Here is a 27,955-nt window from a genome sequence, read left to right as displayed (position 1 = left end):
CTTTGGGATCCCCCTCTGTCACACACTGGAGACAGCATCAGCTGTTTTTGTTGTTGTTGTATTATTAGCCTATGCGTTTTATTTTGAAGTAAAGACAGGCCACTTCCCGTGTGGTGGTGTCTCTCGGTGTGTCTCTTGACTCCCGGAGCAGCGTGGCTCTTGAGGCGGGTAGAGGGAGTGTCTGCTGGGTGTAGGAGCAGGCTGACGTCTTGTTAGTGTGAATGACTTGAAAAAAAACACTCTGACAACAGCTCAGCAGGCGACACCATCGCGGAAAACCGAGGAACATTTTTCTTTTGTAACTTCTTCCCGCTTCCTTCCTCCCTCCACCTGTATGACTGCGTGAAGACGAAAGGTAAAAAAACAACAACAACCCAACAACAATAAACATCTCAACTGGTAGAAAAGTTCATAAAGTTGCTGTTAAGAGCAGGTGCACAATGGTTAAGAGTATCTTTTCTTAGCTGTAACGCAAATATTCGGGGTAACGCTAACGTGTAGGCCTGTCCCGACTGTGAGTAACGTTATCCTCTTTAAATATCCGCTAACAACACTGACAGCCTAGCTTAAATTAAAGTTAGCAACTTTCATCTATCTTACTTTCCTTTGTTCAGTTTCAGAGGGCACACTGCTGGTTCAACGACTGGGAGTTCATTGTTGACGCGTTTATTAGTAACTTATTAACTACCCGTAATGTAACATATGCACTGGTGTAACGGTTTATTTCACCGCTGAATATTGGCTAAAAGTCATTACGACGCATTGTTGTGCTTTTCTGAGCACCAGACATATCCCAAACTACACGGTTAGCTTCCCACAGCATCACCCGGGGGAGTAAATAATACGGCGGACATCAAAACGAAAGGGACCGAGTGATACGTTAGCCTTGGCAGGGTAACAGGCACTAAAGGCAAACAAAGATAAAGACACAAAAATCCCACAAGCTGAACTGCAAGTAACAATGTTGCAAACCAATGCTAATGTTAGCTTTTGCCAAAAGAGAGACAAATTTCAACAGCATTCATTAAAAGTTTATTACATTTATGTCATGATCTGCTATCAAAAGTAATGTATCCAATCAGCTCTGTCACTGTGTAACCATGTTACTCTAATTTCAACCCTGCTACCATATCCTTTTTATGAAAGAAAAAAACAATAATTTAATCGATTTCCTAACCCTAACCCCTGCAGATTTAAGCTATTGAACTTTAAATGGTGTTGATGAAACATTAATGTGACTTTTTTTTGTCATTGTTAAAGGGTGAATTTAAAACAGTTATGTAATGCACTTTTCCAGGTTCCTGAGTATTGATAACAGATTAAAACATCTTATGAAAAGTCCACCATTGATGGCTGAACTGGATGAAACAAATGTTCTGTTGGTTTATTTCCCATTTTGTTTAAAGCAGAGGGAAAATGTTTCACATGTCTTGATGCTTACATTGTCCTCCAATTCTGAAATGACTCAAGTGCAGCTGCAGAATGATTTTCACTAAGTCCATGAATGGGGCCTGAATAAGCAACAGAAAGCATCCATCAGCTGCAGCTTCATCTGCCAGACAGTGTTTGTTTCTTAGGAATCCAACTGTTAAAAAATGAAGGCAAGCAGAAACAAACAGGACACAGCTTTAAGAGTCCATTCTGATCCCATTACACCCATTGCACAATATCATGCAAGCCCAGAGGTGCTGTGTGTTTGAGTAATGCTGCAAAAAATTTATTACAAAACATCACATGCAGAAATACCTCAGTGCACATGATGCCTGTTGTCTGGGATCAATACCAGCTGCTGATTGATCATGTGAGAGTGACACAATGATCAATTTGAAGATAAACTCTGAGTTGCACAGTGACAAACTGTGCGGTGTGGAGTTACCGGTTTGTGCAAAAGCATTACAGGTTAAACCAGATGACATACAATGGCTGTGGTATTTAGTGTAGCAAAATTGGAAACATTACTGTTGTCATTTTCACACAGTGTGTAAGTTTGGCCTTTCTCTTGCTCATGTGACCGTGCATAGATTGAAATTTGATTATATGTCATTGGTTTCAGTTCACTTGGAGATCTGGTGTGATTGTGTAATTTCTGCAGACCTCACTGTTTATGTGTGTGATGACTCATCAGTCCTCCTTCAGTCTCTGACAACATGCTTCCACCTGCCTGTTTTGATTCTGATTTTAGTAGATTTATTTTATTAAGTGTGGTTTAAAAATGACAAAACTGTATGGTAGCTCACTATTTCCAATGTCAAAATTGCACACAGTGTTTTTCCAATGTAATATCACACTTCATGTCTGTAAATGTTATCATTTAACAATTTTTCTGCCTATACATTTGCTTTCTAGGCTTTAGGGGGACATATTGGCAGAAATTGACTACAATATTTATAACATCTTTGTCATCATCTGAAACAAAGAAGGGTTTATGTTACCTTGGAATAAGCTGTTTATGTATACATACAGAGCGGGTGCGAATTTGAGTTTTCTAGGATAGTGAAGGCATGACCTGCTTACACATTCTTAATCATAACAAACCCAGCCAACTAAAGCAACGAGTGCTAGCCAGGCGGGGTATCATTTGAAAAATTACCATACCAGTACCAATACATTTAAAGCAGTGATACAGGATATTGGATGTTTTGCTGATAACTGATTTGCAGATATATAAAACTCATTTGGCTGATAACCAATGCCAGTATTGATCTATCCACTTTTTTCCCCCACCTAATTTTAGTGATCAAGTCTCTTATGTAGTGGAGTTAACATCACATTATGCATACTCTTATTGTGATGGCCCACCAGCAGATAGAGACATAAAATACAGTGCTTTTTGATGTATGTAATATGCATTCAATGTGTGTATTTGTGAAAAATACTTAAATGTAGGGTTGATTAGGTTTTCACTTTGTCAGTACAAAAAAATTATCGGTTTGTGATATAGATAGAAATCGATATATCATGTATTTCATTTTAAAGGCAATGTCTGCAGATACAGATGACGTGCATCCCTAAATCCTATACTAGACTTTCAAGTGGGACAGTTTTAACATACGATACACTATCAACTCATGTTGAAGAGATTTGAGTAGTGTCACCTGATCAGATGACAACAGCTGTTTGATTGCTTGGTGCACTTTGAAGTGATGATGACCTTATTAAAGATCCACAACAGAAGATCAATAACTTGTAATTAGCTAGATATGGCATTTTGGTAAAAACAATCTGGAAAGGTTCAAACACTGATATATTTTTAAATGATAGAATTTAGTCTATACTGCTCCTGCAGAAAGAAATTATTTATCATTCCATATTTAGGAACATTAGGTGTATAAATACATTTTAGTTACCTGGGAAGGACTTCTTTTAGTCCATTAACATTGACCTAAAGTCAAGGTTTTGACATCTTCAGTTAAGATGAGCACTCAGAGGTCACTTGCAATATAACAGTTATCCCCCAGGCTTAAGAAGTGACAGTGACTGACAGGTAAGAACAGGACTATGAGGGCCATTTAAATGGTTTGATTTTGAAGAGAAGAGTCTATTAATTGTAAACAGGTTATTATTTAAAAATCTAAAGTGAATTTGGGAAGAAAACTAAACAAAAATAATCACAGCGGAAAGATTTCTCTGTTTCTGGTGTTTGTTCAGTGGAACTGATGAGTTTTCTTTGCCCCTGCAGAGGTAATGTGCTTTCAAAAATCTAGACAGACCAGATTCATCCAGTTATCTGGATGAATTGAAGTCATAACCAACTGGTTGTGTTTCAGTTGGGAGAGATAATGTTTATTCAATGTAAATATGTATTTTTTTCCTATATGTAAATACCTCCTTTCCTTTCCACTTTCAACAGCTCAGTAATGGAGAGCTCCATTGAGGTTTCCAAGACTGGTGGCACCTCAAACCCCAAGCCAAGTTTAGCCCCCAAACCTCGGCTCGCTCCCAAGCCGTTTTCTCTGCAGAAGAACACCGCCATCCGCTCCATCCATGCCCCAAAGCCGGTCGTCCCAAGCTCGCAAACAACAAAGCAGCAGACTGGAAAATCTGAAGCCACAGGACTCCCCAAACCGACTGTGACCACCCCTGCTAAGAAACTCCCTCAACAAACCACCTCCTCTGAATCCAAACCCAGCCCTGTCAGTGTGCTCACCAAAGCTCAACCAAACACAACCAAAGAAAGCAAAACAAGTCCATGTGGAGAAGATACCCTTGATTCTAGTGTAGGAAAATCAGATCCAGCCTCACAAACCACTCCACCCAAAGAGACACCCAAGTCCAAGCCAGTCCAGAAAGACGATGTCATCCAAGCAAACCATAGAGCATCCACAGATATTGTAACTAAACCACAAGACAAAGGGGAAAAAAAGAATGATGAAAATCATACTCCTGTCATCCAAAATGTTGAAGAACCCAGAAGTGACGTTTCCTCTACCCACGGTCAAGAGTCTCGATGGGGCGGCAGCAGGAAACGTCTGTCCATGGAGCTCACCTCTAAGTTTGAGTCAGCTGGCCTTTCTCTGCCCTCCCAGCCAACTGTAAACACCTCCACAACCACCACCAAAAATGATGCAAACAAACCAAGGCCTTCAGATCCGGAGCCGAGCCAGACAGCAGCAGAGCCTCCAGACAGAGAGACCGACGAAGGTACAGTGAAGGAGGATTACACCGGAGGAAGCAGTATAAAACGCAGAATCAGTCTACTGTTTGACTCATCTTCGAGGCCAGAGGCCATGACAAAGAGAGAGGAGCCAGAGATTATAAACGGCACGGAGGGTGTAAAGGGTGTGAAGGAGAGAATTAAAAACTGGGTTACAGAAACGACCCCCGAGGATACCAAGACTGAGAGGAGGCCTCAGGTTGCACCCCGACCCTGCTCTAAGAGGTGAGCGAGCCTCTTTTCATCTGTGCTGTTTGTGTTTGATGACGTGTTTAGACATGAGTCAAAGGAAAAGAACATTCCCTTGCAAGTGCAATCAAGCATGAAGTTTGTTTTTAGGTTAATTGTACAATTATAGTTGTTGATTATTGACCAGGGCTATTCTTTTCTTTTCAGATTTATCTTGTGTGATCATATGCATGTAGCAGTTTCAAAGTCTTTTCATGTCCACTCTTAAGACTTTTAATGGAAACTTGTTTTTTATCTCTCTGCTCAATATGATAAGTATTCCTCAGGGGAAATTGATGCCTAAATGGTGCATATCACATTTACACCACTGAGCAGATAGTTTTTGTTCAGTTTCTTCAGAGAGAGGGAGGAATCTCCAGTCTCTTCCGTATTGTCTCCCAGTTTCTGTCCACAGTAATGAAGACATGCAAGTCTGGAACTGTTTGGTGTTAACCCCTTTGAAACCTGGAGTGACATCAGTTTTCTTGAGCCGCTTTCAGATGATTTCTTTCAAAACCATGGGAAAAGGCAATGAGCAACTTGGTAATAAGTGTTTCACAAATTTCAAGAAATTAGTAGATTTCGAACATTATTTTTTAAAAGCTGGGGAAAAATGTCCAGGAAAAAAAGAAAAAAATCTAGACAATAACTGTATTTAGAATTATCATAATTCTATATTTAAAAATTTCCAGGTCATCTCCGAGTTGTTGTTGTCGTTTTTTTACTTTATTTTTCAGGTAATTTTCTTTATTTTTTAAACTTTTTTTTTGTTTAATTTTTGGGTCATTTCTTCTGTCTTTGCTCATTTCTTTCCTCCCGTGTTTTGAAAGAAATTAAGCTGAATTGCTCAGGTTTCGAAGAGTTAAACGTCTTCCGCACAGCCTTCCTTTCCCTTGTCCTTTCCTAACTTGCTGTACTTTCTGTGGACATCAGTAACAGTGTGGTAAATGAATAACACAGCATTTAATATCAAGATTTGTGGCTAGATTTATGTGCTCAAATAACAAAGTTCAGATAAGAGTCCAGGCCTACTCACAGTGTGAATATTGAGATTAGATGTCCAATATAATTGGACACAGATTTACAGAGTATTTTCTCAATTACCCCCCAACATCTAGCCGCTCAGGTAGTTTTGTTTCTTTGCCCCAGGTTTTGAGATGTGTGCTGCTGTTCCAACAACAACAGATGCAAAGAATTTAGTTTGTGTTGCCGCAGCATTGAGAATAACAAGTCCTCACTGGTTTGAAGAGAGATTTCACTATCAACAGAACTCTTTATCCCAAAGAAATAGCTCCTAGGAAAACTGTCAACGGTGTGTGCTGTTATTTATACAGAGTAACAAAGACAATGTTATTCAAAAGAGAATTTGCTTAAGTTGAATTTTTTAAATGTAAACTTTCAGTGTTCTGAGCACCACAAATTGAATCCAACACTATTGTATCACAATAGTGTTGGATTCAATGGATTAAAGGCAGAAATTCTCAAAACCTGACAAATAAAACAAAACAATCAGAATGACCAGATATAAATATGGGTAAACCAAACCAAACCTGTAAAGGAATAGTTTGATTTAATATGCTAATTCACTTTATCGCTAAGAGTTAGATGAAAAGATCAATACCTCTCTCTGTATGGTAAATCTGATGCGACAGCAGGTAATATGTTTAGCTTAGCAATAGCGTAAAGGTTAAGACAGGGGAAGACATTTAGCCTGGCTCTGTCCAAAGTCTCTAAAACTCAGAATTAATCTATGAAGGATTGCATAGCTTTTGCAGCAGCTAAACCTGCACAAAAAAGACAAAAATAAACTCTCAAAGCACCTGCAAAGCATGAAATGCACTACTAACTAACTAACACCACTGTAACTAGCATCTTGGTGCTCCCATTCTGTTTGCAAGTTTTTAGAGTAGGTAATATGCATATGTTTGGTACAAAATTGCCCCCCTTCTATGCATATAAGCCTCATTGCAAATTCCCTAAGATCAGCACTAATAGCCACATGCAGCAACAGTTAAAATTTTAGCATAGTTTTTAGGAATGCCCCTTCACCTTGTCGGCCGTGCACTGGAAATTTCACTTTTCTTTTTCTCTCTGTCTTTGGTCTGTGTACTGTGAGGAGCAGGGAGCATTTACGCTTTGCCACATGGATAGCTGCAATCAGATGCAAAAAAGGGCAAATTGCACTAAACCCCAAAACTTTATGGGGCTGTTCACGCTGTAATATCATTAGAGCAATCTCTTTTATGAATCAGACTTTGAGACAGGGCAGGTATCGGCCAATTTATGGTGCTAACAGCGGCCACAATCCATTCTTTGCAAATTGGCCAATTGGAGTCTGGAGTGCTTGCTGGTCACCTTGCAACCTCACTGTGGTGACAAGACTCCAGGAAGTCAAGGAGCCAAACCAAGACACTGTGTCAGCATGTAACTCCAAACCACAACTTTTTACATTTTACAGCATTATTTGCAAAGATTACACAAATAACAGAGATGTAAATTGTTAATAACTGAGCTTTAGAGGTGCTGGTAGGAAGATTTCTTAAACTTTGTTTAAAGGCAGGCTTGCTGTTTCACCCAGTTTCCAGTCTTTATGCTATGCTAACAGGCTGTAGCTTTTTATTTGGCTTATATTCGTAAGAGAGGTATTTATGTAAAATGTGCTGGGATGTATTGAAATGAGTGGTATAGGCACTACCATTGATCTGTGGACAATTCATTCAACTATCATCTTTCACCCTTAGCCACTGCTATCTCTTCCACAGCTTTGAGCCAGCAACTGCTCCAAAAGCAGAGGAAACACCCCAAATGCCACCTGTTGAGCCACCTGCAACCTTGACATCGCGCAGTCAGGCAGTGGATCTTCCTTCAAAGGTGTCATCTGTGGAACAACCCACAGAGACTCCAATGGAAATACCTGAAATTACTTTAATTGAAGTTAAATCATCAGAAAGTTCAAGCAAGACATCAGGAAAGCATGTGCCAAACGAGTCAACAGAAGGTGATGTCCAGCTACGCAAACGCAGCTCATCCATGCCCCACACTTCCACTGATGAGGCAGACTCAGCTCGGTGTGCTCTAAAGCGGGACAGCGCCAAACGCCGCTCTGTTCACTTTGGTGTCGTGGTGAGAGATGATGGTGGGCCTCCCCTGATCCTCGGCTCAGCGTCTGATTCCAGCGAAGAAGAAGAAGAAGAAGAAGAGGCTTCTGGGGATGAAGCTGAGGAGGACAACGTTTCAGTGCCCGTTCATAGAGGAGTCGCAGGTCTTCTGAAGAGGAATGATGATGAGGCACGAGAGCAAGAAGAACAACTGAAACATTTAGAATTTGAAAAAAGACGGAGAGCGGAGGAGAATGAACAGGCAAGACTAAAGTTGGAAGAGGAGCGGAAGCAAAAAGAAGAAGAAGAGAGGGAGAAAGAAAAGGCGAGGCAGAGGGAAGAGGAGGAAAGGGAGAGAGAGAGGTTGAAGGCGGAGGAAATGGAGAGACGGAGGAAGGAGGAATGGGAGAGAGAATGCTTAGAAGAGGCGAGGGAAAGGCAGAGAGAAGAGATGGAGAGGAAAAGACAGTTGGAGTTGATGTTGCAGAGACAGAGAGAAGAGGAGCAAGAGAGGGCAAGACAGAAAGAGGAAAGACTTAAACGAGATCAGGAAGAGAGGGAAAAGGAGAGATTGAAGGAGGAGGAGAGACTGAGAGAGGAAAGAGGAAGACAAAGGCAGAGAGAAGAGATGGAGAGGGAAAGGCAGTTGGAGTTGATGTTGCAGAGACAGAGAGAGGAGGAAAGAGAGAGGGCGAAACAAAAGGAGGAGAGACTTAGAGAGGAGGAGGAGAGACTTAGAGAGGAGGAGAAGAGATCGATTCACGACCACGAGGAGCACAGATCAGAGGGAAAACCGATAGAGAGGAGATACAGTAGAGCGAAAAAAAGAGAGGAGGAGTGGGAAAAAGAGTGGATGAAACAGACTGAGACACTGGGAGGAGAAGAGGAGAAGGAAAGAGAGAAAGAGTTAGAGCTGATGTGGCAGAGAAAGACAGAGGAGGACAGGGAGAGGGCGAGACAGAGAGACGAGAGAGAGGAAGAGGAGAGATCGATTCACGACCACGAGGAGCACAGATCAGAGGGAAAACCGATAGAGAGGAGATACAGTAGAGCGAAAAAAAGAGAGGAGGAGTGGGAAAAAGAGTGGGTGAAACAGACTGAGACACTGAGAGGAGAAGAGGAAAGGGAAAGAGAGAAAGAGTTAGAGTTGATGTGGCAGAGAAAGACAGAGGAGGACAGGGAGAGGGCGAGACAGGTGGAAGAGAGACTCAGACAGGAGGAGAGGGAGAAGGAAAGATTGAGAGAGGAGGAGATGGAAAGAGAAAGGGAGAGGCAAAGGAGACTGAAAGAGCTGCAAGAAAGAGAAAAAGAGATGGAGAGGATGAGGCAAATAGAGATGGAGAGACGGAGCGAGGAGGAGAGAAGGGAGGAGGAGAGGAAGAGGCAGATTGAGAAAGAAAGAGTGGAGGAGCTGGAGAGAAAGATGCGAGAGGAGTTGGACAGAAAGCGGGCACAAGAGCTGGAGGAAAAGTTACAAATGGAGGAAGAGAGAAAAAGGAAAGAGAGCGCGGTGGACGAAGCAGAGCCAAAATTAATCAGCTTTGACTCCGATGATGTTTCTCAGAAGTCAGATTCACCGTATCCCTCCTTGGTGAAAACCCGTGAGCCCCCAGAGAGTCAGATCAAAGTTGTTTACGATGACTTCTCTGTCAAACCGTCTGTGATGGAGGTGGATTTTGACGACTTCTCAGTCAAACCGATCAGATGGGGTTCGCAAGCTAAAGCAGAAGCTAGTCCGCTCATCCAGAGTTGGGAACCTGCCTCTGACAAAAAAGAAGTGGAAGCCTGGTCACCTCTGGAAGTCAGGCCTTGGGAATTTAAAGAACCAGAGAAGGTGGAAAAACCACACATCCCAGAGCTGACACTACCACAGGAGAATCCAGTAAAGGAGGAGGAGGAGCAGAGGCCAGAGGTGGCGCAGTTCATCTCCATGGAGGTGGAGCAGGAGCAGGAGAAGGAAAGGGTGGAGGAGGAGGAGACAAGAGAAGAAGAAGTGGAAGAAGAAGACAAGCAGGAGGTAAATTCAAATTTCACATTTAACCCTTGGAAACCTGAGCATATTGGGTGGATTTCTTTCCAAAACATGATAAAAAAGGCAATGAGCAACTTAATAAGAAATGGTCCAAAAAAAAGTAAGAAATTAGTAAAAAGTTACAGGAAAATTACCTAAAAATAAGCAAAAACAAACCAAAACAAAACCCAAACAGACAAACATGGCCTTAGGAAAGAAGTACTTTTTTTTGTCTGGAGCAAAATTTTAAACATAAAACAATTATATTTTACCAGACCCCCCCATACACACACACACCCTACCCCCTCCACCCCCACGCCACCAGCTAATTTTCAGATCATTTTCCTGTCACATTTTACTAAGTTTTTGCAATTTGCAGGACATTTCTTGCCAAGTTACTCATTATTTCTTTCCCTGCGTTTTTCAAGGGAATCAAACCAAATTTCTCAGACTGCAGAGGCTTAAATGCTTGCAACCAAAGAGCACAACAAAACTAATGTCAATCTAGGTGTTTCATGGGTTAAAGGGCTAGTTTGTAATATTTAGGGGGATAAAGTTGCAGAAATGTATCACTTGAAAATCTGATAGCTGATAATAGACAAATCAAACACTGCCTCTAGATAGGGCCATTCACCGTAAGTAGCTGCCCATCTGCAACAAAAGCATTGTAAAAACTGCTTTATTCAGTGTTTTTAGCTGTTAAAATGTCCAGCTCTGTTTGTTTTGGAGACAAAAAGACCTCTCCTGGTAGAAACATGGCACGCTTTAACAGAATCTAGGCTTGCAAATAGAGTAAACACTAATGTGTAATGTGAAACTGCTTTAGTCAGTGTGTTTACCAGTTTTAATCACTTGGTCCATTTGTTTTGGGGAGGAAGAGACATCTATGGATAATTCGGCTCCCTGTTAAAACCTCCTGAGGAAAGGACACTGAATGAATTAGAAACGGGAGAAGTTTGTGCTGGTTGCAATCTGCAGTCCTCGCCGCTAGATGCCACTAAATCCCCCTAAATCTCACACACTTTTCCTTCCATTCAATTTGATTTGTACCCACTCTTGATAGATTGAGTTGTTGTGATCACCAGCATAGTTTTATAAAAGGAGAAATTGTTCAGAGAGGGCGAGGTTAAGCACAGAGACAGGAGTGCACATGTCAGTGTGGATATTGCGCCTCTGAATCATAATAGCCTGGCAGCAACACACACTTTACCTGCACCAACACACTGCCATTCCTGTAGCACCAGGAAAAACATCTCGTTATACTTGCTTCACCGTGATTCAGTCACAGCTTAAGAACGTGGGTTAGTGCACGTCTGTGTCTTTGTGTGTGTGTGTGTGTGTGTGCGTGTGTGACATTGAGTAATGAAACAAGCATGGCCTGAAACCTCCGTCTGCGTGCAATGTGTCACTAGTAGTATCTGTCTTTGCCTACAGCCAGAGCTTATGTCTTGGAGTGTTGGAGAAAGATATTTGTTAACTTGGAAGGTGTGACGATAAAAAACATAGCTGTAAATGATGTGTCAAATCACGCTCTCAAATTTCTACCCCTGAAGAAGATAGGTCAGGGGTGAGAAAAAGTTCATTTTTGGTGCATTTTTTAAAAAATCTTTCAGTTAACTGTTTAAGTACATCAGACTGCGTGAGCTCTGTGTTAAGTGGTGCACATACTGTATGTGGACGTGTTTTTACGACAGTAAGACATCTAACAGGAAGTGAGGTTACTGACTTCCTCTGCATCTGTCTGATGCTTTCGTTTTGCTCCTACTTTTATGTAAAGAAAACATTTATTTTCAAAGACAAAGACATTTTAAAAGGGAAAAAACAGTGCATGCTGGTATGAAGGAGGGATGGATTATTTCACATGGGAGTCTTGGATGAGTTATTTCCAGCAGTTATGGGTGAGTCTTTGCAGATTGAAATGTTACCTAATCAGTGTTTGTGGTTTCGGAGGGAATTTTAGAGCCAGCGCAGCGATTTGCTCTTCTGAGAGGCCTCCACCTTATTGTGTTTCTTGATTATGGCAAAAATTAGAATCATGATAATATAGATATCACCAATTTTTAACACGATGCTTAGTGACCAAAGGTTTTCTTTCTGTTATGTTGGCTAGAGGTGAACTAAACATATCACAGCCCAGCTGAGAGTGAGCTTTTTAGAAAGTAAGTGCACCAGTGTAAAGGAAAGGTGTATGCTGGATTGAGAACACAAGACACAACGGGAGCCTCACTGGGTAACAGATTGCGACACAATAATCGTTTTATTTCACTTTTCTTGTTAACATAATTATTGAAAACCAAAATTGAAACTGAATCCAAATTTTGGGTAATTGTCCAGCACTATATATTTTAGATTTATTTTTTTGCCTTGTAATGCAGTAAACTAGCCTCTCCCGTAACTATAGTTTATCTCTTGAACAGGAATTAGTTAGCTGCTATGACCACAATTTAGTGAACTATTTAAAATAATACGTTGAGTGTTTGTGTTTTTGGTAAAATACTTAATTCATCATACAACAATATAATACTGACTTGTCATCCATCAGAGATTTTGTCATGCCTATTGCTTTAATGTGTGTAGTTCATTGAAAAAATGTTGCTGGTTTGCTGGCGGTAGCTTTATATTTGATGTATAAACATGATTGTATAAACAATTGTCGTATTTCCCAAAATGTCAAACTATTCCTTAAAATTGCTGAATTAACCAAAGACTGACCTTCCTGTTTGTTGAACTCGCCTGTTATAAATATCTCAATTAATTTTCAGAAACACATACTGTATAAAAATATATGATATTGCAATATTTTAAAAAAAAGAAAAGAAAAAGAAAAAGCCACATATACTGGGGGACTGAAGACTGAGACCACATTTATCTCAAACATTTTACAAACATTAACTTTTTATTAATGCTGCTACCCTTATCATAAGATACATAGATATTACAAGGCTGCCTTTATCACAAAGTGTATTACCTGCTTCAGCTGATTCACATTCAAAGACCTTGTGAAGTTGTTGTACAGCTGAAGTCAACAAACCATGTCAGACAAAACTTCTGGGTGGACCCACAAATAAACGTCAGCACTGTACTGCCTGAATGAAGCAGTCCTGAATCAGTTGGGAGTGTAAAGCACAGCTGATGTTGCTGGGAAATTTAATCACCTTAGCAGTCTTAGCCACCTTTAAGGTAATAGAGTAATAAACCAAAGTGAAGATTACAGCCTAACAACACATCTAAAGCAATTTTACAACTGAGAGAAAATACTTCTTGTAACAGAAATAAACATTAAAAATCTAACTTTAACTAAACTATCTAACTAACTTAAACTATCAGTTCATCAGAGTGAATGAACAGCTGACAGGGCCCTGCCAGTCAAGACAGATCAGTTCACCACCTGTTTGAACATGCAACATTTTTGAGTTAATGAAAACACTAAGCTGTGTAGCCCTAAACCTGGTGTGTTTGTGTGTGTGTGTATGTGTGTTTGTCTTTGTGATATTGTGTTTCTGTTTTCTGTGTGTATGCTTAGCTAACAAACTAACCCATAAAACCAGTGAGCAACTGTATGGAGGCATTGTACAGTCATTTACGCCAGCCAAACAACTTTTTAAGCAATTTACCGTCATAAACAAGTTTTCAGTGTTGTAGTAGTCAGAGTTTTACCTCAGTTGGTGCGCACTGCTGTGATCTGTGTGGTCTGTTTTGAACTCAGGATAAAATCTAACTTGTTTTATGTTTTTGTAAGTTCTTGGTCTTTGCCCATGCAAATATTGCAGGTCAGTGAGGGGAATATTGTCAACAACAATAGGCGTGCTCTGTCCAGCACCAAACATGAAGCAAGAAAACAAGGTAGATAGTGAACACGGAGAGGACTCTGGAGAGGTGCAAGAACGTGAACCAGTCTTGGTTCTCTTGTATTGCAGAAAAGGAGGAGAAACTGACAGATTTGTGGAGTGAACAAGAATTGGTGTTTCATTTGTTGTTGATTTGACTCACAAACCAGCACCTATTTTAGTGAGAAAGCTTGATTTTTGGACTGGTTTACCTCATTTCCATAGTCTTCTCCCACTAAAATATTGCGGCTAACTAACGAAGGCTGTTTGCGAGTTGAGGCAACAAAATCCAAAACGTAAATTTGTATGGAAATAAAGCTAATCAATGGATTATATTGATGCCGAATTGATAAGAATACTGTCGACATATGATGCCTTTTATCTTGAGTTTTCAGAGTTATGTGTTTTTGCGAACACGTAAAGAATTGTTAATATATCATGTTTCTTAAAGGGAGTTTGGTGATTGGAAATAATGTCAAAAGGAATCCAGGTGTAGTCTTGCACATGGTGACCCTGCAAGATTCCCAGTCTCTGTAATAATCTGTGACAAAAAAAACCTTATCTTTTAGATGTGAGAAGGTGTCAGACTTTTGACTTTAAAAACTATTTTTAAGTCTTTGCAGAGTCTTGTAGTGTATGGCAGGCTTTAGCTGGTGTAAGGCTATTGGCATTGAAGATTTGTGGGTCATGAATGTGAGAGGACAGCCCTGTTTTCACCACAGAGTGGCGCTGCTGCTCTTAAAGACTGCACTTCCTTATTCTGCACCACGGAAACAGAAAAGTTCTATCTAGAGCACCTTACATTGTTATAATATGGCCACCATAACACTAATCAGTAAAGTTAAATAAATAAGAACATTTTATACTGAAAGAAAACAAAGACACCTCTGAGTGACAGAGACAGGCTTTTATTTTGACAGGAAAGAATGAAGGACATGTTTACTTGGCAAACACAAGCTGTGCAGCCAACCATGAATACTCATTCAAGCTACAGACTAAAAGACAGATGGACGGATGGATGGATGGATCTTATAGCGAGAGGAGCCGAGGTGCTATGCGGTCATCATGCCCTCATTTGGATCTGGTCAACAGGGCAGCGTGTCAGAATGACCATACATGGTGCCCGTCTTTCTCTGTGTCTGTCTCTCTGTTCAATCTCTCCACCCCGTTTTGAGAGATCCCGTCATCCCCCCGTTACACACACACTTTCTGGCACACACACACACACACAAAAGGAGGATGGGCTAAACCGCAGACGAGAAAGTTCACATGTCCACCGTGCATTCTAGTGCTCCCTCAAACTTTCTCTCAACTCTCCCAAAAAGTCTTTCTGTTTTCTGCTGTTACCTCTGCCTGCTCCTCTTACAAAGATCCTGCTCATTCAGTTACCTGCATCATTTACCTACGGGGAGAGAGCGGTGGAGGGGAGGTGCAGAAAGCACTTTGGCCCTGCCTGCTACGCCTTCCTTCCCTCGGGATTTTTCACATCCGAGCACAGACCTCTGCTTTGTTTTTCTGTGGAATCACTCAGGTATGGAGGAGATAAATGGGTGATCTGCCTCTCAGTACCTGGCTTTGGATGTTCGGAGTTGCAGATTATTCCCACGCTGCTTTTCCCTTCTTTTTTTTCTGAATGGAAAATGGAGTTATGATGTAAAATGGGACGTCGGTACACAAGGTTGACTGTGACAGAAGAAGCAAAAGAGAGAAAGAGGGTGCACATGAAAGGAGGTAATCTTTAAAACTGTTTTTGTGCCGGACTGAAAGCTTCTTTTTTTTTTTACCTCCAAAGGGGAATTTTTGATAGAGTTCTGTCAGTGTGTTGTTTTTTTAAAATGGATCATAATGTGATGATGGGAAAGTCTTTCTTCATTTAGGATGATACATGCCTCATAGTGAGTCCTGCAGTGGAGTAGTGTTGTTACAGTGCAAACACATGGCTGGTCAGACTATTTACTTCACTGACAGCAAATAATAGACTGTTCCAGGAAGTTTATGTGACCTGAACCATACAAATATGAAAAGAGAGGATGGATGCTGCTCAAATGAAAGATGGATTGTCTCTTGTTTTGTATGACGTCAGAAACCTTTTTCACAAAATACAATTTCTCTACCTTCTACTTGATGGAAATGACAACTGAAAGGCAGATCACAGACTCAACTGTCTGACTCACCCACGCGATCCCTTCAGCTGAAACCTCAGTTTCTCTGGTGACCCAGTTCCCATGGTGACCCTAGCGCCTGGACAAGCAGCTGTGTGAGCTTTTTCAACCATGCAGTACTTTGGAGGGAAGCTGTCGGCCGCCCAGCTACAGGTGGCCGGTTGGGTGGGCAGCGTGCGACGCTCCTTGCAAGGGGCTCTTGAGGTGGTATGGGGCACCACAGATGAGAAGCAGCAGGAGGAGGAAGAGGAGGATAAAGAAGAGGAGGAGGAAGAAGGTGGAGATGGAGGAGGAAGGTTTCAGAGAGCTATTTCACCGCTTCGTAGCTTCGCCCGCCGCAGCAGGAGATCCCTGCGTCGCTTCTCTGTCAGAAGTCGGCACACTCTAGAAAGGAGAGCCCCTGAAACCTGCTCTGTAAGCGCTGATACACAGTAGTAATCCAGAATAAGTCAGCTGTTTAGTGCATACAGTAAACATGCAACATATTAAGAGGAAATATAAATCAAGACAAAGTACTGAAACAGTCAATAACATGAATACAATGAAGGCTCTGAAATATTCTGTTCTTATCATATCTAGGTGACATCTAATGAGTGGAGTTGTTAATAACGATCAGATTTGAAACTAAAAGCCTTCAGAGGTTTTTGCTAGTTTATTTAACCCTTTGAAACCTGGAGCGCCATCACTGTGCAGTGTTGCCCTCAGGCGCCTTTCAATTATTTAAACCTTGAACTCTGAGCAAATTGGCTTAATTTCTTTCAGAAACATGGGAATACAGCAATGAGCAACTTGGTAAGAAATGTTCCATGAATGGCAAGGAATTAATGAAGAAAATTATTTTAAAAAGCTAGGGGAAAAATGTCTAGGGAAGGGTCTAAGGCTTGAGAAGGAAAATATATTTAATGATCAGAATTATGTATTTAAAATTATGTTACATAATTATTACAATTTTAAGTGCGTTTCCAAGTCTTGTTTGCATTTTTACATTTCTTTTTTGTTGTTTATTTGGTTATTTTTAAACTAATTTTCAGATAATTTTCTTGTACTCACTAATTGCTAATTTTGGGGTAATTTCTTTTTTTCATTGCTCATGGCCTTCTTCCTATGTTTTGAAAAAAAAAAGCTGATTTACTCAAGTTTAAATTGACATGAGGTACAATGATAGATGAACATAGCAGCTTTTAGGGTTCTGGGTTCATCAAATTATTTCCCAAAGGGGGTGGTTGCTCTAGTTTGCACCAAAGGTCCATGTATCCAAGCATAGTCTAATATTTTCCAACCCATTTGTTAACAGATAACCATGCAAATATATATATATACACACACACACACATAAAAAAACAGGGAATGAATTAACAGGGAAGGGCAGAAGGCAGTGGCAATGCATTTCAGGAAGGATGTGTTTATCTGATAAAGTTGTCCCCATGTAGTGTTTTATCTGTGTACACGCACGCCCTTTCCCTCTGTGTCTGTGGTGTGTGTCAGAGATAAAGCAGGGGACTATAACGAAGTGTCACACAGTTGAATAAGGTTTATCTAAGTATAGCTGTTTATGTCTGTGCCCTCTGCATCTGTGTTAGCCTTTAGTTCAAGCTTACATTCAGTCACGGCTGTTTTTCACAGTTGAAATTTGCATTTTCCCTCTATATATTATTGCATTACCGCTCATTACATTAGATCAACTATTAGATTGGCTTATAATGTTTACTTGCATCTCACTGAAATTTTGCACAAGACAATGTTTATATTTTTACACTGTAATATAATCATTTAAAGGGGAACTTCGCCCATTTTCAAAATTCATTCATGTTATTCCTTAGGTTTAATGCAGTCGGAAATATTAATAAACAAAAACTAAAAGTTTGAGTGCTAAAACTCAAATTTGTGATCAAGTATAACATCTGGAACGGTTGCTGTGGTAGATGATACTGAGAGCAACCAGGGAATGTTATAAGTAAATGACTATAAGTTCCCCTTTAATTTATTACAAATAATACAACATTAACTTTTAGAAATGTGAACACGACACCAACTATATATTATAATGTTTTGTTGTTGTCTATAACACTGTCAATATGGAGTGCAAGTATTAAAATAGACTCAATGATGAAATAGTAGGGGCAGGAATCACCAGAGACCCCCGAACATGCTATTATCATGATACTCAAGTCACGATCCAGTATTATCGCAATTTTATAGGTTTTGTGACATGCTGAGTATAACATATGGTGCGATTTATTAACTTTTCTCAACTGCAATTTAAGAGGAAAACTTTGTCATCTGTTTTTATCTATAATTTATCTACAATAGTCTGTCATCTCACTTCAGCAATTTTTATTGCATCAAAATGCATGAAGTGGACTGAAAAAGCAATTGATTTGATTATTCTAGCAGGCTTGCAATATCAAAAATTTGTGATTAAAAAATAATCTATTTTCATCTGTGTATCAATACAATATTGCCACTCATAATATCATGATACTAAATTGATTTCTCCAACCACCCTTATAAAAAAAGCCTTTTATGTAGCGCTTTATCTAATAGATCTATAGTAAATATGCTGTCAAATCAGCATGATAACAGAAATCTAACCTGGTAGTTCTGCAGTGTTTACAGTTGCTCCTGGCTGCATGTGAGTGTGAGTGGGTGTATGTGTCTAAGTACGTGGGTGTACATGCACAGGCGAAAAAAAGCTGCAGGCTGTTTCTACTTTTAATTTGATGATCTATCACTTTCCTTTATTATAAGCAATGTTTTGTTGACAGTCTATTATTGTGGATCAGAGTCTCTGTTAGTTGTGCATGTGGCGTCTTTAGATGTTTTCCTCACCTCTGCGACATAAACAAGCTCTCCTACACATTCCCATGACCATGACAAAAATGTTTTGCAGGTAAACTGTAATAAAGCCCACTCTGTCTTGACTTGCACATCCTCCGCCCTCCCGACCATACTGCACCAGCACGTTCACACATATGCATGCCTATTGCAGTTTAGAGTTGTAGTTCTTCAATGGTGAGGTTTTAACACATCTGTTTCTTCTGTTTGCACTTAGAGGTTGTTGTTGTTGTTATGTTGTTCGTTTTACAATACTTTCAAATTAAGGAACAAAATGCCTTAATAGAGTTTTCATTTTGAATGTGTACCTCTAAAAGTGAATGTGTTGGGTTTTTTTATTAGAACTGGCTCATATGTGCGGGTGCCACTCAGTGTCAAATCCACAGGGAAATATTTGAATTCCCCTCAGTTTTATGGAGCTTTTCTGTATCTTTCGACTCATTGTTTTGGTTTTCATGACCCCTATCCAGCCACAGCATGCAGATGTTTAAGCAAAAAAACTCTAATAAACCCTCTGTCTGCTAATTGCCCAGCACCAAATAAGAGACAGTGTTAGCAACTAGCTGGTGAACATAATGAAGCCTTTTTCAGCTAAGAGATAATTCCAGCAGGAATTGGTGGAGGCTAAAAATAGAGAGAGAAAAAAAAAGAATAGATAATGGACTTCAAACTACTTGTGCAAAATAGGCAAAGGTTTGCTAAAATGTTCACCATATCAACAACAGGCTGACCATTAATAGATTTGTAAAGGTCAAAATAATAACAATATTTAGGTGCAGAAAAAAGCAGGTAACCAATTTATTGGCTGATGTCACCCAGAAAAAAAAATCAAATCTAATTTGTAACAAGATATTTTAGAGCGGAATAATTTTGTATTTTCAAAATACTTTCTCAGTGGTTATTAAAACACAATAAGCAAGACTTTGTTAGTCAAAATAGAAAATATGGCTGGACCGTGTAGGAAACATTAGAGAGCTTTTAATTTGAAATGGCTACAGGATCTGCCAGCATTCGGCCAATCAATGGTGTACCCACTGATCAATCTCTTTTTTGCGCGATTAAAGCAACACTGCCCTCTTCAGCTCCTGTTGGTTATGTATATCCTTGAGACAGGTGGAGGCTGCGCAGCCATCAACCAGTATCTGAGCCAAGTTTAGCCAAAAACAAAAGCGTGTAAAACGTAAATCGACCAAATCCATTAATTAGACGACGTCTAATATCAACTTCATAGGTGATAATACATAAATATTTACTTTAAAGCTTCTTCTTCTGCCTGCAAGTGATCAAAAATCTGGTCATACCTATAATGCATTTGTAGGTCCTGTTTGTGCGTGTGTGTGTATTTTGGGCTTGTGTGTATATGACAACAGAGTTAAAAAATAGAATAACCCCTCGAGGATAAATAAAGTATGTCTTCTTTTTCTTCTTGAAGGCATCATTTAATACTTTAAAGTAAAGTTGGCAATTTCTCTGTGGCAGAGTAATCTTTTGCATTTCTGCAAAATAGACTTGAGAAAAGTCTGTCAAATCCACATATCCTTCTGAGATACACTTGCTCATTGTCTCATTGTTGCATGCCAAGGAGGAAATGAGTTAAGTTTCTCTTTGAATTCACACGATGCTTTTTGGAACAGTATGAAAGGGAAGTATTAGAGTCATGTGATGTACTTAAAAAATTATGTAACAACATTAAAAACCTTGTGAGCCGCAGTGGCCACTTCTGTTATAAAGGTGGGAGAGAGTCAGTGACGGAATTTTAGCCATTTAGACTTTGACTTTGTTTTGCTCTGCACCTGCACACTGTCTGCGGTTATAGGAAAATCACTAGAAGCCTATTCATTCATACTGTGATGTTGCCAGATAACAGGCATTGTGCAAATGAAGCTGCTGTGTGAGTCCTGAGTCATAAATGGGCTCACGAAGTAGAAGAGAAGTGTGTGTGTGTGTGCAATTGCATACAGGGCGAGGGTGTTTACTCGGGTGTTGTTCTGTATCCAGGTGACAATATCAGAAAACACAACGCTGGGATGTGCCCCTCGACAAATTGTGAAGTGAGCTTTAAGGAATGTTTGCGAGGAGGTGCACAGTAGTTTCTCTTGTTTGGAACGTGTGTACGCGTGCGTGTGTGTGTGCACCCATGCATTCCGGCATGTGGGCGTGACAGCATGAGTGTGTTTGGTGTGTCTGTGTGTAGGCATATAGGTGTGTATGCCAGTGCTCATGGTGTTTATTGAGGACAGCCTAGCCTCTGTGACCGGCTCATTAAAAGATGCATGCTTGGCTGGTCCTTAGTCCTCTCTCCCTCTGTAGTTAGTGATCTTGGCTCTGCAGTCCATTTTGCGACCCGCCTCAGCTCCACGGTGTGAAGTTGCTGTGAATATGCAGATTTACAGAACAAAAGAACGTTTACATCGTTTGATTTTATGTGATTTAGCAGTTGATCCAACTGGGAAATAAGTAGAATAGTACAGGTAAATATATGCACATGCTTCACATGAAATTTGAGTTTAGCTAAATATATCACACAGTGTCAAATGCTTCTGATTCTGTTGTATGATGTGATTTATTGCTTATTTTCCAGTTTAATCTAAAGTCTGTCTTTCTGTCTCTCAGGCACCAGTCAACAGTTATAGCACTAATGCTGGAGACAATGATGCTTTGATAGACAATGAGCCAGGCCAGCAGAATGAGGCCTGTGAATCTGAAACGGACAGGTAGGAAAGAGGTCTCTCCCTCTCTCTCCCTCTCCCTCTCTCTCTCACACACACACACACACACACACACACACTATGTACTTCAGACTGTGTTTTGTAGTGGCTTCGTGTCCTCCATCTATCCTGTTGGGAGAAAGACAGGACTGGACAGGTTTAAGTGTAATTCCTTGCATCTTGTGCTGAAGGTGTGGCTTCACATGGATGTGATTTGATTAAAACTGAACACACCTACAAATAGAAGCCCTTTAGCTATTGAACTTTGAATTTTTTAAAGTAAGTAGCCTGAAGGTGCAGCTTGGAGGGCCAAGTTTAGCTCTGGTTTCTTGGTATGATCAGTGTGGCATATAGTGTAACCAACAATTACCCAATGTAACTTGGAAACAAGGTTTTTCAGTTTCGTGTTTGACTCTTTGACCCTTTGAAACTTGAGAAAATTGCCTTGATTTCTTTCAAAAACATGGGAAGAAGGCAATAAGCAATGAAAGAAGAAATTTCCCCCACAAAAATAAAAAAAAAAAAAATCAAAAACAAAATTAGACAGAAAGAAAGAAAGAAAAGAAAAAACAAACAAACAAGCAAAACAAGAGATGGAAAAAGTGCTTAAAAATTTGTAATATTTCCTTCATTGGCCATTACCGCTTCCTAAGGGTAGCAGGGGGCCTGGAGCTTATCCCAGCTGTCGTTGGGTGACTGTAGACTATCACAGGGCTGCCAGACTATTACAGGCTTATAATAATTCTCTATCATAATTTTATATATGCAATTATGATAATTATAAATTTATCATAATAAAGTTTTTTCCTTATATTTTTTTTCTATTTTCCCTAAACATCCCCCTAGCTTTAATTTTTTAAAAATTTTTTTTAATGGACAACTTTCTTGCAATTTGTGAAACATGTCTTATCAGGTTGCCCATTTCCTTTTTCCCCATGTTATTGAAGAAATCGCAACAGTTTGCAAAGGTTTCAAATTGTTAAGCAGTTCTAGAAAGGTGATGCTGCTCCGGGTTTCAAAGGGTTAACACATGTCTGATTTAAACTTTGCAATGACAAAACTTTCAATAACTTTCAATGTTCAGTTTAATGACACATTCAATTTTAAATTTCTGTGTATTAAACATAACAGCAGAACCAAGTGGAGCTGCACAAGAATTTAGCTCCCCATGCCCCCTTGTGGTTGATAGAGCACAACACAAAAAAAATCAGAATTTGGACTAAAATTACACCTGAACCTGAATCTGAAAGCATCTAAACAGTTCTGCATTTACATGTGATTTTAAATAACTCTCTTTCAGTCCAAAGCTCGACCATGACCATGTTCCTGAGGTCTCCGTTGTAGACGTCGATACCACCGATTCTCACAAAGAGCCTGAGCTGCCTCCATTCCCTGAGGTGTGTTATTCTCTGAGTATAATCCTTCCCCCTTTGTGAATGTCTGGATGTCTGTACATCCGCGACAAACATTATCACACAGTTAAGTTGTTATTTTGTTTACCTACCTGGAAAAAAATACACACCCTGCACTGCTGTAGTGTGATAGTTGTTAATGCACGCCGGTCGATGCAGTGTGTGCTGTCCATTGCTTGCTAGATTCTGTGTGTGTGTGTTTCTGTGCACAGAGCTCCACTCCTCTCCTCGACACCAGCGCACAGAGATCGAAGGCGGATCTGGGTAGGAGGCGAAGTCGATCGCGTCCATCACGGGCACTCCTTGGAGGTTTGAGTCCGTTGGACAGCGCAGACTGGAGGACTAGTGACTCCACAGGTTACCATAATGTTTTTACAGAGTCTGTCATCTGTCTAATCGAAACCCACTGTTTCTTTTTTTTATTTCTACATAAACAAGCAGTGTTTCAATCAAACACATCCAGTCCAGGCAAAAAGCAGTCTGGAAATGTTGATTTTTGTTCTGACTGATTCATTATAAATATGTTAGCAGATAAAAAAGAGACATCTTCTAAGGAAAAGGAGTCAGACTCTGAGGATGAGCAGCCTAAAGCAAAGATAGTCTGTTCTCCTCCTACCACCTCTCAGAGAGTACCCATGTTCCCTGGGTTGAGCCCTGCAGCCTTACTTGTAAGTTCTCTCAGAGTTTCAATATGCTACATTTTCCAGTTTTTATAACATATAACATGATTCAGTATAGTGTCCATAACTTTCTCCCCAAGGCTCAGATTAAAAAGAAAACAGGTGGAGGTGGAGAGGAAACAGAAGAAGACAAGGGAAGAGAGGAGAAGGAAAGTCATAATGTGGAAGCAGCACCGTCTCCCTCACAACTGTCCCGCTCTCCTCGCAACGCCGCTCATCTTGCAGGGGCTGCGCGAGTGCTGCCACCCATAGGCGGCACAGATGGAGGGTAAGACATGACAGCACTAAAAAATAAAAATAAAAACCTTTGAAATTAGGAGAGAAAACTTTTGTGCGTTTTAATCATGACACTCCTCTGACCTGTGATTCTGTGTGTCGTTCAGTGCCGCCTCCTCTCCTGCTTGGCTGAAAGAACTGAAGTCAAAGAAGCGCATGAGTCAGTTTGACGGCGAAGCTTAGCCAGACACAGGTGAGCAATATGGATGCGTTGATAAATAAAACACCAAAGACCTAGATGTTTTACTACATAATAAAATATTAATATAGGAGAGTTAGTAAATAAACCTGGGGGCAAAGCACCCATTGCTTTTGGGTTTTATCTCCTTTTGCCGTGGAGGTTGTCTGTCCATGTTGAGTTGTCCGTCCATCCTTCCCATTCTCGTGAATACGACATCTCAATTAGGCCCTAGAGGAATTTTGTCAAATTTGGCACAAATGTTCAAGTAGACTCAAGGATGAACTGATTTAAATTTGGTGGTCAAAGGTCATGTTTCTGGCCATAACTCAAGAATTTATTTGCGAGTTATGACAACATTTTACATAAAGGTTTCATAGCATAAAATGATGAAGTGATGACATTATATAGCCAAAAGGTCAAAGGTCAACTTCACTTTGACATCATAATGTTCTGCGAAAACACTATTTTGGGCATTAGTTAGCATCATAATTTAGAAAGAGAAGAGGACACTACAGTCGGCAGGGAAGATGTGTGTGAAGCTTCCATGTTTTTGCAGACATGATTGTAAACTGTAACTGCTTTACAGAGGCATACAACCACGAGGCTTAAATTCTAAAGTCAGGGAAACATGAGTCAGATGTTCCACTCTCATTTTTTGCATTATTTAACACCTAAAACCTTGTTTTCATGTATCAACATATACTCCTTCTTTCTTTCTTTTTTTTTAATTATTAGTTGTCAAATGCACAACGTTTAGCCTCCCCTCATACAAAGATGATCCAGTAGTTACTGAATATGAATAAAATGCATCTTTTGGATGTCTTTCCTATTCATCAAGAGCATTCAGATACTGGTATTTGTAAAAAGCACATTAGAGCTTTTACACAATTGCTTGTGATATGTAGAGCATTATGTAGGAATTAACAAGGATCAACCATTGAGGAGCGTTGAGTGTGAACTTTTTGACATTTCTGACATTAGGCTTATACCCTGAATTACTGTAGGAGTGAAGGCATTATTTAAATGAACATGCTAACATGCTTGTGAGTCTTAATGCAAGACAGCTGAATAGGTTTGCAATCCAAGAAAGTGAAAGCTTTGAACTTTGTGGCAAAGCTGTCAGGAACACTCATGTAAAAACGAGCCAGACAGTATCTCTGCAAAGCTTTCTGCTATCATGATCTAAAGCAGTGGTGTCCAACTGGTCCGGCCACTGGGTCCAGGTTTTAAAATGACCACATATTAAATTTCATTTGGCATAATGTAAAATACACAGCTTAAACCACAACAAAATAAAACATATTGCAGAATAAAGTGCAATTACTTTGAAACCATGGGTGTCTCTAGGATTTGAGGACTTTGGGGGCTTAACTCTGACCTCTGTAGGAAAATAAATGGCCAATGACATGTTGTCTCTAAAATGATGTGCGAAGAGCACTTCATGCCCTGATTCACTCAGGGAGACTCGAAGAAAAATATTGAATACTGAATGACGCCACTGAGCTAAAACCCTGTAAATAAATCAAACTGCAACCAAAACAAGTGCTGAATATTGCTTCCAGACCAGTGCAAAGGCACAGTACACATAATACCAAGAGCAGGGTAATAAAATAGTCACTGTCCTCACTCGACTGCAGGAAATAACTCTTCTAATATAAGCTCTTTGCTGCAAATGCAATGCACTTCAAAAGAAAGTGTGCTTTTCACAAACTTGACTTGGTTGTGAGTCACTTGCAATCCATTGAGTATGGACCCACGACCCACTTTTGGACTGCCACCCACCAGTTGGGAACCACTGATATAAATTGTGCAGTGGGTAAAGACATCATCATTGTATCTGAAATGTGTAATTTGCTCTGCTCAGTGCCCTTTTGTGAAATTGCTGTTGCAGCTATGTTTTGCTCTTACCTTTACATTCAGTAAGTGAAAATGACATGTCGATATAACAGGGTTATGGATTTGAGTGCCACTTGGGACACCCATGCTTCAAATGATTGCACTCATGGCTGTGTAGAGTACTTTCAGATAAATCCAACAAATGATAAAAATATATTACATAAAGTGGATGCCTGCTATAGTCTGTGATTTGGAAACCTCTTCCTGAACTATTCTTCCTCTTTTTCTTTTTAGGAGACATTGTGCCATCGCTTTTCAGCAAGAATAAGTCCATCTTAGCTGCCGCTGCCGATTTGCCATGATTGCTCCATTTTCCACTTTGAGTGCCTTATTTTGGATTTTTACTGAGATTTACAGGAGGAGAATTCAGACTTTTGCTGAATGTAGAGGCCATCAAGAACTCTTCTGGTTTGTAAATGAAATATGGTGCCAAGGCTATGTGCCAAGACTGTGATGTGTTAATGCCAAGTAAATGTTTTATCTACTGCTGTACAGAGGCTCAATGGAGGGGGAAAACCCCAATGTAATGTAGAGCAAAGCCATGGACTGTCTTATTGTTTGAATGTGTTAGTCCATCATATAGCGACAGGGACTGATGACATTAGGCCTTCAGCATGCTATCTACCTTCACAAAAAACACACACATATGTACAGAAATACTGAATATATGGAATTGCACCTTGTGTGTGTTTAGTTCAAATTGTACAAAATACCTTTTACATTGTCTTTGCAATCACAGATCGTCTCAAGTAAAAGCTTAAAGCACTTTAAGAAAAACAATAAATGACCGTCCATGCAGTACGTCTAAGCAATAGTATAATCAAGTGCCTAAATCTAGTAATATGGTTGAGGGTATTTTTCTGTTTGTTACACAATGAGGGTACGGTTGTACATGAGAGGGTGCAGGTGGGTGGCCGTTGCCTGCGGAGGAGATATTCGTGCTAACTGTGCTGGGTGTGACGCACATGGAAAGCTAGCTTGCTAGTCAATGATAGCTAGCTTGTTAATAAATACCACGTAATATGATGTTATTGGTACATTTGCTTATGTTCCATGTCTGTCTCCTGACTCACTGCGGACCAAGCAGCTTCAGTTTGTGTTTTTCCTGGCCAGTATTATACGGTATCAGATGATTAGACAACTACCAATGTCTCCTCCACACATCTCTTTGCATTGGTTGAAGCTGTGACTTTGTTGGTCAAAGTTAAACTCCATGTGATACAAAGACATGAATTTGATCTGCCACTGGAAGCAAATGGCTTATTCACCCCTCTGCTGGCATTGAAAGGTAGTTGATGGGAGGCAAATATTTGTCAGTGTCAGTTTTGCCTACGTGTGACCTTGCCCTGAATGTCTGTCTTCTCTTTCCCATTACACAAAACTTAAAAGATGCCCTTCCTAGTTTGATTATAAAGCCCAGTAGCTTGTAAAGAGCATCAACAGTGAGCTGGGAGGAAATATTGAGCATGCTATAACAAAGTCATACTCAACTTGTCGCCCTCTGGCTTAATCTAGCCCACAATTGGGTATTGTGTGGCCTGCCAACCATGTTCTAATTCACAACAAAAAATTGATTGATAAATTAATATGATTTTTCCTTTGGTTTTTGTATGTAAATAATGTCAGTGTAAACAAAAAAAGCATCAGAATTTAGCTTGTTTATCAAAAAAAAAAAGTGCCAGGGGAGTATCCCCCACAGAGGTCCAGGATCTCAAATATTTGTTTATTAATTGGCCTCCTGTCATCTTGAAAAAGTGGCCCCTGGGCAAAGCAAGTTGAGTAACCATGCTGTACCAGAATCAGGAAGTGTGTTTTATAAAATCTTAAATCCAGAAAAATGCAGCCTGCATCTTCTCTAGATGCTTTTATGTGCCTTTTTAATGTTGAAGAGTGACTGTCATTTGTGCTGTAATCATTTATGATCAATATACTGTATGATAAGAGGAAATTGAGGGAATTTTATTAAAACTTTTTCTATGAAATGCAA

General features: G+C 40.0%; 1 protein-coding gene across 2 annotated transcripts; it reads left to right on the top strand.

Moving 5' to 3' along the window:
• Positions 1-153: 153 nt before the first annotated feature.
• Positions 154-27,955, top strand: LOC121954313 (uncharacterized). 2 transcript variants are annotated; one of them, XM_042501713.2, is made up of 10 exons: positions 154-355; positions 3,851-4,879; positions 7,645-9,997; positions 21,429-21,529; positions 22,824-22,920; positions 23,148-23,292; positions 23,464-23,603; positions 23,696-23,883; positions 23,999-24,084; positions 26,203-27,955. In XM_042501713.2, exons 2-9 carry the CDS (start codon positions 3,858-3,860, stop codon positions 24,072-24,074), a joined length of 4,122 nt encoding a protein of 1,373 aa, XP_042357647.2. In that variant the 5' UTR covers positions 154-355; positions 3,851-3,857; the 3' UTR covers positions 24,075-24,084; positions 26,203-27,955. The 2 variants fall into 2 exon arrangements, with proteins under 2 accessions (XP_042357647.2, XP_042357656.2); XM_042501722.2 differs by having other exon boundaries at positions 155-355; positions 23,467-23,603.

This window comes from Plectropomus leopardus, chromosome 2 (genome assembly GCF_026936395.1).
Source record: "Plectropomus leopardus strain MGB_pleo_1.0 chromosome 2, ASM2693639v1, whole genome shotgun sequence".
NCBI lineage: Eukaryota > Metazoa > Chordata > Actinopteri > Perciformes > Serranidae > Plectropomus > Plectropomus leopardus.
This window is presented reverse-complemented; position numbering and strand designations above follow the sequence as displayed.